The 16811-nt window shown below is 43.1% G+C and overlaps 1 protein-coding gene across 1 annotated transcript in view; it reads left to right on the top strand.

Annotated features, from left to right (window-relative positions):
- The window catches only part of RP1 (RP1 axonemal microtubule associated), a 668735-nt gene that overhangs the window by 514809 nt on the left and 137115 nt on the right, over positions 1–16811 (top strand). The window contains exons 42-45 of the mRNA XM_088469748.1: positions 634–720; positions 8886–9018; positions 12973–13124; positions 14307–14565. Of these exons, the coding sequence (XP_088325874.1) occupies positions 634–720; positions 8886–9018; positions 12973–13124; positions 14307–14565 (631 nt within the window). The remainder of the gene's footprint in view (positions 1–633; positions 721–8885; positions 9019–12972; positions 13125–14306; positions 14566–16811) is intronic.

The raw sequence follows: 16811 nt of genomic DNA, 5'->3' as shown, positions 1-16811 counted from the left end.
AGCTTACTGGATGCTACGGGCAACTTGTTCCACGGGGACAGATAAGCATAAGTGGGGCAACATTTATGCAAGGATAATGTACTTCAAAGAAAATCTGTCCTCTATCCCAATAGCAACTTTTTACTTTTTATAAATATGTCCAGTGTAAAAGTATGTATCATTGATCAATTCCAAGGTCAAAGCGTTTCACCATAGGTAGAAACTTTTTTTTTGTAGAATGTAAATTGGAGCCTGCAGTCCCATAGCAGCTGTTTGAGTTACTACAGCAACAGTTAAGTTGTTGAGGTGAATCTAACATGCTACAATGATGGCACTGGTGAATTCACACGCTGTATGCTAATGATATTGGTTAGGCTGCAAAGTGGCTGCCTGTGTTACTCCCTGCTCCATCCACATCAATGCTTTTACTCGTACATGTGAAAGTTATGTTGTTAAAACAACTCAGATTTTATCTTGTTTGGATATTTTTAAACTACCATCATATTTTCACTAGAAGCATTGAGCATTTCTGTATTTATATACTATACATATTTGCACTTATTTTATTATTTGCTACTGTACCTCTCTTTGTTTTTTAATGTTTTGTAAATATACTGGTTTAAAAGTAATTTCACATGTGATCAATTCTGACAGCTGAATATTGGAAACATTGGGGATATAATAAAGGCCTCGTTCCTGTCCATGGGTCTGAGCTCTGGGAGAAGGCTACAGCTGCAGAAGGTATATGTCATGCTAATTGATTGTGATTGCCTTATAGAAATTCTGCACTTGCTTCCACCAGTAATTTCCTAAGGAACAAGTCTTTAAAGTCATATGCATTCCAGTGAACAAATGCCCTCTGAATCATCTTCAGCCTGGTTAATACATAACAAATGAGCTTTAGCTATGCAGAATATGTTCTTTTATGTCTTACTATCATGCAGTATTCATACAAAATATCACAGTGCAGAGAATCTAGCCTTCATTAGCACCATAACTAATGGACAATTCTCTTTGACAATCACCACTATGTTTGAGTGATAACACCATAGCACTGCTTGGACACAATTTTAAGGGACACTTTTCTACTAGATAAAGGAGATAGATAGATAGATAGATAGATAGATAGATAGATAGATAGATAGATATTACAAAAATACATTCACCTTATAGTGTAATAATTTCAGAATTCTAAATAATAATCAATATATGGAAGTGACAAGAGCTTGCGTACCAAAGTGATAATTAAAACAGACTTATCTGTTTTATAATGAAATGTAGGCTCTGGGATTCTGATGCACTTTAAATTTTGCCAGATGTGAGGACCTTTTTAGACTCCAATATGTTTGGAAGAAAGGAGGAAAGAATAGATTACTGCTGTACAGTATGTAGTGGATAGTTGTAGTAATTTATAACTTATACTGCGTACCAGAAATAAATCAATTGAGAGCTTATCTGTGCATCTTTAGTGCCTTCCAATGTACTGTAACCTGGGACTTCCGCTATGTAGTGGAACTTGAAAAAGATGGAAGAAACATTCCCCATGGTGTATTACTTTAAAATAAACTATTTTTTTTACTAGATACATAACAAATGTTAATTACTCAAAGAGAAAAGATAATATAATCAGCTTATATGGGTATAGAGTAAAACCCATCCAGCCAGTTTATGCTTATACCCAGTAAATATAACTTCCAATTGTTCCACAAAGTTCAATAAAACTTGAGGAATGAATGTATAATAAGCAGTTCCCAGTGCAATAGGCAGACCATAAGAAATTCTATCTAGCTAGAGTTAGCAATAGGGACGGTACCTAAGAATTTTATTTGTAAGTACTGTAGACTTCACCAAGGGTTTTATTTGGACTACGGTCATGGATACATTTTATGTTTTATCCCATTGCTTACTATTTCATGGATTGAAACATTATTTATCAGCATTTTATTGATCAATTAACTAAATAAAATAATTTGCCAAACCTTAGTTCACTCCATGGACTGTGCAAACTGGGACTATCTGTAAGAGTCTGTACTACGTACAGCTTGCACAGAACTCCACTGTTTATCACTCCGGTACATTTAAAAAATATGTAATGTTGAGTATGATTTTGTCTGTCATGCTCTACTGGTACAGTTTGTATGATTTGTGCTCTATTTACTGTATCAATATGGGCCACAACCAGCGGTAGCCTTCCCTTTGTATCACAGTGCTATATATTCATGTGCCACCGCTGCAGATTAATACTAACCATTTCTGGGATTATCAGTTTTATCTTCCTGATTGGGAATCTCATCTTCTCAGTTGCTGGCTGCCTAATGTTGTCAGCGAAAGGTTAACTTCAAATGTGAATGCACAGCAGACATCCGTGCATGGATAGTTGTTTAACCCGGCAGGGATCCAGCGAAGCCCCTCCGGCTTGCGCATTTCTCCATTAATTGGTATTGGCGATGCCACTCTCAAGATGCCATTACCTAGTTGGTAAAATTTTGCCTTTTCCAAAGAGGGGTTCTAAGGGGAAGATGGTAACGGTCAGTAAATGGATAAGAAATTTATCTGGAGTTAACCCTTTGAGAGATGGCACAAAGCAGTTTCAACAAATAATAGGCTCTTCGCTGCTTCGTAAATAGAGTAGAGCCCTCTCTTGATCACTTGAACTAGAAGCGTTTGGTTTTGTAATACTTTAACAGTTTTTATTTATGCTCTCTAAAATCCCCATACTGTATGTAAAGCATCTAACAGCAACGGAAAACATTTTGTAGCTATATCTAGAGCTGTATAAATTGATCTGATGCCTAAAATATTATTGCCTTCCTGAGTAAAAATCTGAAGCTGTAACTTCCTGCACAGCATTCCCTCTTGTCATTATTAACGCAGACTGTTTTCCAAGACGTTCTTAGCCCGATTCTGTAAGAGTGGAATTAAAATGACTAATTTTCTTTTTATGGATCTACAAATGTTAACAAATATTTTCATAAACTCTTATTTAAAACTAGCTGTTGTCTTTGGCTTCACCCACAAAAAAAATCACTTCTGCCAACGTACTTTTAATTTGAGATGTTATAGTTGTTTTGCTTTCATTAGGGACCCTGCCGCGGGAGTGACCCACGTGACCAGCAGTGCTATACAGACTGGTGGCAGCAGTGCCTTCACCCATCACTCACACCAGTGTCACTGGGGGCGATTCAATTCACTGCGCTATTGAATAGCGATGGGAGGGACTCCCAAAGCTATTCAATACACTGCGCTGTTTGGGCGCGTTAAGGATTTCTTCTCGCACCCCCCTGGGGATGCGAAGAGAAATCCGATCAGAGTGCTGGGTGCGCAGCTGTTTTTCTGCATAGTGCGGCGCTAACAGCCGCGCGCCCGGCACTTTGGTCAGAGAATGTCGGTTACCGCGCCTTAGCACCCTTGTTAAGGTGCGATGACCGCGATAACCGGCATTCTCCGACCACACAGCACACTGAATTTGAATAGCTCAGGGAGCTCGCTCCCGGCGCTATTCAATTCGCGTTGAAGTGAATCACCCTCACTGTGTGCAGGGGCGTAGGAATCAAGGGGGCAGTTGCCTCCCCATGATTTCTGCTAGGTGGGACTCCCCCATGAACTTAACACAAAGGCGAATGAGGATGAATTAAATAAAAATGGGGATGAAGTGGTAATAGCTTAATTTGAACTCGCCAACTGTTGTCATTTCCGCTTGCAAAAAATGAGGTTATCTTTCTGTTTGTTCTGCATACATTTTCTTCTTGTAAATGCTTTTTTCTGTCTTAGAAGCCTCACTCATTTTGCTATCACAATTTGCAGTAAGCATAAGCAGACTCACGAGACCGGGAAGCTGCATTTCCCATTGACCGTTCTTGTACGTGACAGAGAGAACTAATGACTGTGGCCTACCGTCAGTTTAAAGCGTTAGCAGCAGTCTCACTGTCGCCAAATGTTAACACATACCAGATATTATAGTACATACCATAACCAGTGAGGCAGTGACTATAGATTTAAAAATAATCCCAATCAAATGAGATTAGGCTGTCAACAAAATCTCAATAAAAACTAGGCTCATGATTAGGAAAAATTTTAATATTTAAGATTAACAATTGAATTTATCTATGTCTCTAACGGTGCTTACACACTTACAGAGTCACTCACAATCCGACATTGTGAGCGATTTCCCTTGTGACTCTCCCTGGCAGCTCCCCGGCAGTCCTGCACACGATTTGGTCCAATGTGACAAATGATCCGTCGTACATCCTGTTCCAGATTGTCACATGTGCCCTACTGCACGCCAGATCTGACGATGCGATGTGCGACCAGCGGAGATGCGCATCGCATCATGATCGTGAGTGGGGACTCACGATTTGAGCATATTTTACACGATCTGACGTTCTGATGCGTCGGAATCGGCCAGATCGGGTAAAATATTTGTTAGTGTGTAGGCACCTTAACAGTTATTGTACTAATATTAATAATATTTATTTAATAATGTATAAATACATTTTTATAGCAAAATAAACAATGAAACTGGCATTGGCCATTCCCAGAAACACTGGCAAAAATGAACATAGGATTGGGAGTCTTTGTATATCTACAGTCACTGTTATAACTGTCATAAAACGAGATTCCAAACGCGAGAAAAAGGAATTCCAGGCCCTGTAGTCCTTGACCTTTTGCCCCCCCCCATGAAAATCGATCCCGTTGCCCACGGCTTTACCCACAAAAAAATAATTTGTCAACTTTTTTTAATTTGAGGTCTTACAGTTGTTTTGCTTTGCATAGAGGCCCTGTTGTGGGAGTGGCCCACGTGTCCTGAAGCACGATAAAGACTGGTGGTAGCAACGCCTTCACCCACCACTCACACCAATGTCACTGTGTGCTCTGTGCACAGACTGCTATGTAGCCTATCCTATTCACATACCACTCACACCAATGTCTCTGTGTGCCCTGTGCACAGACTGCTATGTAGCCTATCCTATTCACCCACCTATCACACCAATGTCACTGTGTGCTCTGTGCACAGACTGCTATGTAGCCTATCCTATTCACCCACCTATCACACCAATGTCACTGTGTGCCCTGTGCACAGACTGCTATGCAGCCTATCCTATTCACCCACCACTCACACCAATGTCACTGTGTGCCCTGTACACAGACTGCTATGTAGCCTATCCTATTCACCCATCACTCTCACCAATGTCACTGTGAGCCCTGTGCACAGACCAGTGGCGTAACTATAAATTTTGCTCCCCCCTGCCAAAAAGTTACTGGCGCCCCCCCCCAAGCCCTTATTATTACAGGCTCCAGTCTAACCCCCAGCCCTTATTTTTACAGGCTCCAGTCTCACCCCCAAGCCCTTACTATTACAGGCTCCAGCCTCACCCGCCCCCCAGCCCTTATTATTACAGGCTCCAGTCTCCCCCCCCAGCTCTGATTATTACAGGCTCCAGACTCCCCCCCCCCCCAGCCCTGATTATTACAGGCTCCAGTCTCCTCCCCCCCCCCCAGACTTTATTATTACAGGCTCCAGTCTCCTCCCCCCCCAGCCTTTATTATTACAGGCTCCAGTCTCCCCCCCCAGCCCTTATTATTACAGGCTCTAGTGGCCTCCAGCCCTTTTTATTACAAGCACTCCCTGGCCTGGCCTGCTTTTTTTTACAGCCTCTGCCCAGCCCTGCCGTATCACAGCCACTTCCCAGGCACAGCCCTGATACAACTGGGCTGGGCAGCAGCTGTGATTCTGGGGTGGGCAGGGCAGCGGCAGGCAGCCTCTGTGATACTGGGGTGGACTCACTGGACAGCGGCTGTGATACAGGGCTGGGCAGCGGCTGTGAATACAGGCTCTGTCACTGTCACAGCCGCTGCACAGCCCTATATCACCGCTGGTGATTAACTATCTGGGTCGCGGCCCCACACCCCTGCAGGCCGCCCGCGGTCCTCAGGAAGCAGCTGCCGCCCGCTCACCTCTCAACGGCAGCCAGCCTGGGCCCGGCACTCTTCTTCAGTTCAGTCAGTCACACTGACTGATACACAACGGGCGCTACGCTGGCTCCCTTGCGCCTGGTGACGTCCTGGTCCTTCTCTGTCTCCAGCGCATGTGGCGCAGCATAACAGTATTGCACCACTGACTGAGCACTGGGCGCGGCTCTCCCCTTGCTTCTTTGGCGGCTAGCGCCCTCATTCGGCGCCACCCCCAAGCCACCGCGGGGGCTGCAGGGACACTAGTTACGCCACTGGCACAGACTGCTATGTAACCTATCCTATTCACCCATCACTCACACCAATGTCACTGTGTGCCCTGTGCACAGACTGCTATGTAACCTATCCTATTCACCCATCACTCACACCAATGTCACTGTGTGCCCTGCGCACAGACTGCTATGTAACCTCTCCTATTCACCCACCACTCACACCAATGTCACTGTGTGCCCTGTGCACAGACTGCTATGTAACCTATCCTATTCACCCATCACTCACACCTATGTCACTGTGTGCTCTGTGCACAGACTGTTATGTAGCCTATCCTATTCACCACCACTCACACCAATGTCACTGTGTGCCCTGTGCACAGACTGCTATGTAACCTATCCTATTCACCCATCACTCACACCTATGTCACTGTGTGCTCTGTGCACAGACTGTTATGTAGCCTATCCTATTCACCACCACTCACACCAATGTCACTGTGTGCCCTGTGCACAGACTGCTATGCAGCCTATCCTATTCAAGTGAACGTGGACACAAAGCACCTCTCTCTCCACTCCTTATGGACTGCGAGCATGGTACCACACCTATCTCTTGCATCGACCATATCAATACATTTTGTTTTTGCTATTGCTCAGCTTTAACATGATGGATTGAGTTAAAACAAAGTGCAGGTTATTTCTAGGGAATCGGTATGATTTACTGCCGGACCCATGGCCGGCGGTTCAAATCCCGACAGCGGCAGCCTGACAAGGATGAAAATCACGATCGTCCCCAGGTAAGTATTCACTAACCTATTCTACCCCCTAACCCTAACCCTCCCTTAGGGGTGCCTAACCTTCCCCCCCATGCCTAACCCTAATCCCCCCTCTAAGTGCCTAAACCTAACCCCAACCTTCCCCGCCGCCTAAACCTAAGTCCCCCGGGGGGGTGCCTAACACTAAGTCCCCCCAAGGGTGCCTAATCATAACCCTCCCTCCCCCTAGCCTAACCCTAACCTCCCAAGGGAGCCCCTAACCATCATTTCGATCGGGATGCCGGGCACCGGTCTCCCGGCGTCAGTAAAATGACAGGCGTCTAGATGTAGATGCCTGTCATTTAACCCTCGCCGGGATTAAGCAGTCGGGAAGCCGGCTGTCGGGATTAGGTCCACCGGCTTCCCGACTGCATACCATTTCTATGAGTTTCCACTACAAAATGATTCCGTTTTAATGATAATCGGTTCAGTAGTTTTTGTGCCAACTTTGAACGAACAGGCAGATACAACATTCTTATTATATTAGTATAGATATAAAGCATTTTACAATATATTTTAATATGTGTATGTGTGAGCATCTGTCTGTCTTTCCATCCATCTTCAATGTGATTGGGACATCCTGCAGTTAATAAATTTTGAGAACACCGTCAAAACACAAAAAATATAACAACTGCCACTAAGGAAAAAGCAAATATCTATCTACTAAAATAGATAATAATGAGCTTATCTATTTATAATGTGAGGTTTTATCAAGGTCTCAGATCAGACCATAGTGATTCCTCACTGTAATACACTTATGCTATTAATGTAAGATAAACTAGTAGTGTATTTTAAGATATTAGTGTATCTTGCACTATTTGCATAACGAGCACTCTCTGTGTAAAATGCGGAAAATACACGTTATATATTAAACACAGTCACAGGTATCTTAAGAAGCCTGCAACGCTGCATATTACCCAGGATGCATATTTTGTATGGGCACAACTTACAGCTGCATTTTCTGTATAAATTGTGTCCTACTCTACATGAGCTTCTACATTTTGTACAAATCACTTATTATTCAAGTACATTTTATTGAGTAGATCACAGTAAACAACACTTTTATGACATTGTTATTCTTAATTAACTAAACTTACTTTAGAAAACCTTCTTTCATTTATACAGTGTCCTTCCCCTTCCAGACATTTTATTACTACTGCTTACACAACACTAAGGGCCTGATTCAGACCCGCTCGCGAGCACTATGCGCTCGCAAGCGGGTCGATGGTGGCCCAGTGCGCTTGTGCACGACGGAGCCGGCTCCGTCGTGCGCATGCGCGAGACCTGGATAGCGACGGGCAAACCGTCGCTCCGGGTCTCGTACCAAAGGGGGCGTGCTGTCGATGTTGAGTGACAGCACGCCCCGTTTGGTGGGCAGGCAGGGGGCGTGGCTGCCCAGACAGAGGCGTTCCCATGGGAACGCCTACCGTCTGGGGCCGGCCCCATTAGTGATGTCAGTGGGAGTTCTTTTGGCTCTGTTTGAGCCGAAAGCACTCTTGGGCTTGTGACAACGAGACCCTACCTATAAGGGTCTCTTCGCAAGCTCAATGGTTGCGATGGTCTTGACCATCGTGACCATCATCATGGCCGCTCACTATAGCTGTGGGTGGTCACCCACAGCTATGCGTGCGGCCAGGAGGCCGTTCTGAAAAACCAGAGGGCCGGCCCTGATTCAGAGCGAGTGATCTGTCAGAGCGTCCGGCTCTGAATCAGGCCCTAAGCACGTACTATATCAAATGTCAGTTTCCGGTCACAAACTGTTAATGCATTTTTATGTACGAGTGACAAGATCCTGCATTATTTCAAGGGCCTCATATGTGGCCCAAAACCGATTACACTGTATAAGGCTGCATAACACTCTGACTGCTCCCAGGACTTTGTGGGATTTTCTAAATAAAAATCTTTCTATGTGCAGGTTCATATGAGAGATGTTGACACTAAACAAGAACTCAGCTTTTATCCTAATGATGTGCATGTACCTGACGAGGATGGCTCAGAGAATGTGGCAGAGGTGGCAGCTGTTCTGCCTAATACACCACCATTAGCTGGTAAAGTTATACATTCTATTTTATTTAATTGTCTTAAATATGACCTAAGGGGGGAGATGTATCAAGCCTTAGAGAGAGAGAAAGTGAAGAAGTTGCCCAGCTTCTAGCTATCATTTATCTGTTATAAAATAACAGTTAGAAACTAATTGGTTGCTATGGGTAACCTCTCCACTGTATCTTCCTCTAAGGTTTGCTACATCTCCCCCTTACTCATTTATGGAGAACTAAACCTAAAAAGAAAGTAAATCCAAGATTTCAATTTTCACATATGCAACATAATAGTAAAGGTGCCTATCCATTATGCGATCTGAAAGACGTTTAGCGTTCAGTCCTCCAGGTCGCCAGGTGCGCTGCCCACACTGAATGGCGTTCACTGAACGGCTTTCAGTGCAGGATCCCAACCTCCTATCTCGGAACATGGGGAACCTGACTAGCGTCGTCAGGTTGACCAGCTTGTTCCGTAGATAGTCGGGGTCGGCAAGGACCCAGCGTGCACGCGCATCGCTGGTCCTTGCAGCCTATCCATTATACGACTTTGTGAACAATGCGACCAAAACCTCCTGGTTTTGGTTGGATTGTTCAAAAAGTTGTGTAATGGATAGGCCCCTTAGATGCATCATTTACTTTTAAACAAAGATATTCCATCAGGACAAAAAAGCAAATAGATATAACAATAGTTCAATACATTCAAAGGGGCCATTGAGTAACTATGTCAAGTTCTTATCTGCTTACATTAGTAAGGTTAATTTGAGAGATATAAGTAAAGGTATTTATTAACATCGCCATGGCTTCACACCAGACTGAATACCAATCAAATAATGTCCAAAGTAGTCGAATTATGTCTTATTAGTTCTTTTAGTTGTATTATTCGTGTTGCATCAAGGACATTGCAGAGTTGTTTGTATTCGTTGATCGCCAAGATGAAGTGTATTGTAACGCTTTATGTGAATGTCCATTTATTTACTCATACAGTCACTTACTTTTATCCTTGAAATATTGTATCCATGGCTGTCTAGTATTTTAAACAGCCATTTATAAGGCTCGTATGTATCCTTGTTGTACATGACACTCATTGGAAATATTTCACTTGGAATGAATCTTTTGCCTAAATGCAGCCTCATGGTATACTTTCTGATTGAGTAGAAATATGTTTTACTAACTTAGAAGTAGTGACTTCCATAACTAGAAGAAACTCCACGTGACTGCGCGTCCTCGGTGGCTATTGCAATCTTTATTAAATGTATAATTTGTACATAAAATAGTGCATTTCCCTTGATTGGGTAAAACTGAACGCATGTAAGGAAATTTCAATTAGGAGGAAGCAGTTTGCTCCCCTGCTGCAAAATCTATTAGAACAATGTAAGTTGAAGTGTGAAATAACTAACTGCTTTCAGTACAATGCTCCAGGTGTATTTACTATAATGGGGCCTAATCATCCTCAGAGGCCACTGGGTGCGCAGTTAAGAGGGGGTGGAGTGATCAGCTCGGATCCTTCATCGCAACTCCGGACCTCCTACCCATAGGAAGGGCTCCGAGAACCAGCGCCAACTGAAAATGCTGTTTGTTCTTGTAACCTATCGGACCCCTTGTAATGATTGGCCTGTTACTGTAATAGGCCATTTAAGTGATGATGAATAGGCCCCTTATAACATTTATAACATTTACCAGTAACGGCATTAATCAGATATAATCACATTTCAATTAGTAACATTTCCCCTGAACTACAGCTATCAATCAGAAATTAGTTTTTATCTGACTAGTACAAGTGAGAGAATGAAAACACGTTTGTGTGTTTGGTTGCTTTGGTTTAGCCCCTAATTGAAGTATTAGTATTTAAGTCCTACTAAATTGCAAACTTGAAATGTAGCCTTAAATAACCAGCACACTCAATGAACTAAAAAACAATGCCGTTTTAATTGTAGCTAAATAGCTAAAACCAGTTGAAGATTTTTACTTGTTTTATGTATTATATAGTAAGTAACCTGTAACATTTTATGGTTTATAAATTAAAACCCACTTGAGCAATGGCTCATAATACTGCACTCAATTCCGAAAGTCTAGTAATATAATAGCCTCTTGTACTGTAGGTAAGTTTACTAAATGCTGGTCTTGGCTTCAATGCAAAACTGCCAATAAAGTGGTCTATTTACTAAGCAGTGTTAGGAGACAGAGTGAAAAGTGATAAGGTGCCAGCCAATCAACTCCTAACTGTCATTTTTCAAATACAGCCTGTGAGATGACAGTTGGGAGCTGATTGGCTGGCACCTTATCACTTTTCACTCTGTCTCCTAACACTGCTTAGTAAATAGACCCCTTAGTATCTAAAGTAAAAGTATTTACTACAGGACCGTAACTAGGGGTGTGCGGCCGCACAGAGTGCAGGGCTCTGGGGGCGGCACTATCGCTCACCCACGGCCCTTGTTTTGGCTAGTAGCCTATAATGACACATTGCAGCCAGTGTTGCTGCAGCAGTGCTGCTTGTAGAGTCCTGTGTATGCTACAGGCAGGCACCCTGCCGTAACTACAGCTGCCCGGAGCGTCTTCAAAACTCTCTGGGCACTGCTGCAGTTCTGAGTGTCGAGAGCCCTGCCACCTATGCGTGACATCATGTCGTCATGCACAAAGGGGACGGGGCTGGCACCAGTGGCGGATCCAGGGGGGGCGATAAGTGCGATCGCCCCCCGTACAGAAAGCCCGAAGCCCCGTACGCTTATTGACACTGTCAGTGTCTGCAAGTGCAGCTGTGGAAGCCTGCAGCGCTAGCGATGACAAATACATCGCTGGTGCAGGCGATGCTGCTCTGTTGCTGGGCTGTCGGCCCAGTGTAGTGCCTTGCAGACCCCCCTCCCCAGTCTCCTCCCCAGTGGCATCACAGTTCATTCACCATGCTGGCGTCCAAAGCCACGCACAGGCACAGAGCATTTCTCTGTGCCTGTGTGTCACTCTGGACGCCAGTCGCGGTGATGTTATCACGCACGCACCACGCCGGCTCCGCTTGTGTTTCAGGGAGGGAGAATGAAGAAGAAGGAGGTGCGGATGGAGGTAATGCATTATAATAATTGTAGTTAATATTGTTCTTTCCAGGTGGACTACTGGACCCAATCAGCCTGCTAGGGCATGATGGAACTTGATGAACCACAAGTGCCAACAGGGCCCACAAGCACCTGTACTTCACCTGTAAAAAAATATTCAATTAGTGATGACACACACCATAGAAAAACTATTTTAACAACTAAGACCTCCCCGGAGTCTTGGCAATACAAAAAAACAATGATTGAGCCCCAGTGCAAATGACAGGTCACTCACGTTCATTCTCCATAGGAATGAAAGGGGCTGCGCTAATTGGTCAGTTCCCACACTGATGCACCACTTATGGTGATACAAGCCACACATTAGGATCCCTACCATAGACCTGGGCAGAAACTAGGATTTTTGTCAGCCAGGGCAAGGCATTAATTTGGCGACCCCCCCACCATAACTATAGACTCTGTCCTTTCAGAACCCTCCCCCACGTGTCTCTACTGCAGTCTGTGTAGTCAGTCTTCCTGTATCACTGCAGCAGCCTGTGTCTCTCCCCCTGCAACAGCAGCATGTGTTTGTGTTACTAGCATTTTTGTCACCAGGGACAAGGCAGGGTTTCCCACTTTTTGTCTCTAACCATCACGGCACCCCCTCACCTCCCTCCCCACAGTTGCGGCCCTACCATAGACAAATGCTAAATGATCCTATAAATAATAATAACTTTGCTGTCTTTGCTTCATGTCAATGAAATGACAGTAATTATAATAATAACAATAATATTTTTAATCTTCATATTATATGTGCCAATTCAATCTTAACACTGGGCATAAAAAAGAGTGAAGTTATGGAATAATAATAAAATTGACTGTATTGCCAAGGTCACAGACCTTTACTTTGCAATGTACTGATCCGTGTTGTATTATTCTGCTGCAGAAGTCACTTATGCAGTTTACATCAGGACTGGGCATTTCCCTGCCTCTGGTACGGACACTGACATTTTTATTACAATATTTGGAGAAAATGGAGATTCTTGTAAAAGAAGACTGAAACACTCATCCTTTCCTAGTATATTTAGCATGGGCAAGGTCTGTATTTATGCCGTGAATTACATGTGCACTATGTGAATTGATTAGGATTATTAATTTATCCAGGGTAAAATATATATATAACACTGGTCATAGGTTGTGTACACCTTTAAACAAATGGAGGAATAACACTATTCAAAGGGCAATACTGAAATTACATTATTTACGTCTTTTGGAAGTTGTATCTCCAGGTTAGAGCAAACCAAACTCACCCATTCTAACAAAATGAAGGTAACCGTACATTCATGCAGAGTAGATACATGCATTTGCAATCCAGATTGTGGACCAGGCTACCCATCGACATAATTTATACCTGTTTTTTGCCACTGGTAAAACAAGTGTCTCCTACTTTGGTGTAAATTTTGTAATATTCAAGTTTGGTCAAGATGGCAATCTCGGGTGAGTTTAGGCATTTTTTTCATCTCAAATGTATAGGAGTAGCTTATCTAATCCCTTACAATGGTAAGTTTATGAAAGGAGAGGATATAGGAGCCTTCAAACGCGTTTCGTCCTTTCCCTGAAGAAGTCCAAGGAAAGGATGAGACGTGTTGGAGGCTCCTATATCTTCTCCTTTCATGAACTTACCATTGTCGTGATCAGATACGCTACTCCGATACATTTTTTAATTGTTTAATCCTTTTTATGTGTTTGTTTTTTATATACTGTCCTGATGAGTTTGGGGACAGTCTTGTTGTTCTAAATAAATATATATCTTATTTTTAAACCTTATTCTTTTATTGCACTTATTACACAGTATTATATGAATTTCATTTTTAATATTTTATAGAAAAAAAAATGTATAAAATATTTATAATATATTTTAGCAGTTATTTAATTGTCTTTTAGAACCAAAGTGAGAGATGTACTAAGCCTTGAAAAGTGAAAAAGTGGAGAGTGATAAAGTACCAACCAATCAGCTCCTAACTGACATTTTTCAAACACAGCCTGTAAAGTGACAGGAGCTGATTGGTTGGTACTTTATCACTCTCCATTTTATCACTTTTCGAGGCTTAGTAGATCTCCCCACTGAAATATTTATTTTCATAATAGAGTAACACTCAATCCATATTATACATATATGTTTTTTATATTGCTAATACTTAACCCGGTCACAGTTACATGCCTATGTTTAATACGTATATTCAACCTTCATTAAAAATATTAGCTTTCAAATCATTGCAGGTAAATTTCTACAAAATAAAGACTTTGGACCTTGGCATGCTGACTAGAGTGCATATTGAACACAACGCTGTTGGTTATGGAGCTGGATGGTATGTAGATCAAATCACCATACAGGAGTCAGATAAGGCGGATATTAAATACTTGTTTCCATGCCAACGGTGGTTAGACACTGCATTAAATGACAAACAAACTGACTGTGAGTTGAGACTTCTTGGAACATTCAACAGAACTAATGAAAAACTATTTACATCCACTGAAGGTAAGTTTTAACCTTTAGATTACACAATCCAGACATTCTACGCTCTGTTCTACAGTGTTTGACAACAGAACTACATAGCCTAAAATAACGACAATGCCCACTTTACATACTGTAGAATAAAGATGGACTTTAACTATGACAAAAAACATATTGTGGTGTTGGGATGTGTAAAAATATTATACAATGTCCTTGATCAGTAATGATATCTTCTACTTATTACATTACTGTGGTCAATTTGGTTTAGAACATTTTCTGATTTGAACTTAAGCCACCGGAAATGAAAGCATATTTTTGTTAAATTGCATTTACAATTAAAGCCAATTTTGAGATTCAATTGAAATAAGATAAAATTTGAAATGCATTAATGAAATATATGAGCAAATGTTATGTATGCTGTCACGAGGACACCTCAGTGTTAGTCAGGTCTGTCACCTTATCATATTGTTCTGCTGTCTCCTGTCTCCAAGAAAAAAGCAGTGTCCTCTGAACTTAGGGCCTGATTCAGAGCCGAACACTCTGACCAGAGCGCTTGCTCTGAATCAGGGCCCTCCTCCATGAAAATGGAGCATCCTCCTGGACGCTCGCATAGCTGTGGGTGACCACCCACAGCATATGCGAGCGTCCATGATGATGGTCGCGATGGTCCAAACCTTTGCGACCATCGGGCTTGCGATGGAGACCCTGCTGTAGGGTCTCGCTGCCGCAAGCCCAGGAGTGATTTTGGCTCTATCAGAGCCAAAATCACTCCCACTGACATCACTAGTGATGTCAGTGGGGCCGGCTTCAGACGGTAGATGTTCCCATGGGAACGCGTCCGTCTGGCAGGCACGCCCACCAAAGGGGGCGTGCTGTCAATCAACATCGACAGCACGCCCCTTTGGTGCGAGACCCGGAGCAATGGAGAGCCCATCGCTCGCCGGGTCTCGCGCATGCTCACGATGGAGCTCCCTGCGTCATGCGCATGCGCAGTGGGGGAACATCGATCCGCTTGCGAGCGTCCTGCGCTCACGAGCGGGTCTAAATGACCCCCTTAAAACAGACTTGGGACCACCCCGGCCCTGTTACTAATAGTTTCTATCAGTGATCACTGCAGTTTATCCTAATGGAGTGCTGGGGCTGCTGCAAGAAGCTTTCACATTTGAAAATAATTGAATATGTTACAGTACATGCCTTAACAAAACTGCCCCTATACTGATGCCCCAGGATATATACAGCTCCTATGCACAGTGTCATGTTGTTTGTCTGAAAATAATTTATCTTTAAATTTGTGTAAATGTACATCTATTTACTTATAATATATTTATCATCTATCAATCAGTCTACTGTATCTAGGTCCTTTAATAGTAAAACTCATGTAAAAAACAAAGTACACTATCAGTCAAGTTTTTGTTTTCACATATCAGGGTATAGAAATAACATTCATCTAACCCAGGGGTGGGGAACCTTTTTTCTGCCGAGGGCCATTTTGATATATATAACATTATTTGTGGGCCCAGTGAAGGCCACGCCCCCTCCCTGTGACATCACACGGTGGCAGGGTCACAATCGCAGATGATTACAGCAATGCCTGAGGATGCTCTGGGAAGCTGTAAGGGCAGCAGTGTGACCGTCTGATGCGTCCTAAGGATGCTCCAGGTGGCACTACTGCATAGATTCTGGCTGCAGGGTGCCATTCTAGGCACCCTGCTAGCCAGATGAGGCTAGCAGAGAAAAGCTCTGAGGGCCAGACCAAATGATTACGCGGGCCTTATACGGCCTCCGGGCCTGAGGTTCACCATCCCTGATCTAACTTCACCAAGCCCTAGAATGTGATAATTCTAATCACATGTGGCAAATTACCCATAAAAATGGTTACTTTGTCATTATTTATGCAACAAAAAAACAAAACAACAGAAAGAAAACATGTAAACCCTTCCACTGCTTCCATATCGATAAAAGTGGCAATTTGTGCCAGATGGCATTGATCAAGTGCACTCATTATCTGATCATTGGGAAGCACTAAATTATGTATATGGACTGAACAGCAGCTATGTGATAGGAACATCCCAATTAAAGTATGTTAAGAAGCCTTCCACCCAAGCGACAAATATCTGGCCTGATAAGGCACAGGTGCCACTCTAAAGCTGGGTACACACTATACAATCTATCGTCCATTATATTGCTCCGACGTGGATCTGAGTGATATATTGTACACATCGTATAGTGGGCTTAGTGCACGCATCGGGAATCTGTGCGTGTGCAGAATG

Source organism: Taudactylus pleione, unplaced genomic scaffold (assembly GCF_031769625.1).
Source record: "Taudactylus pleione unplaced genomic scaffold, aTauple2 ptg000093l, whole genome shotgun sequence".
NCBI classification, from domain to species: domain Eukaryota; kingdom Metazoa; phylum Chordata; class Amphibia; order Anura; family Myobatrachidae; genus Taudactylus; species Taudactylus pleione.
Note: the sequence above shows the minus strand (reverse complement) of the source record. Positions and strands in the feature narration are given on the sequence as shown.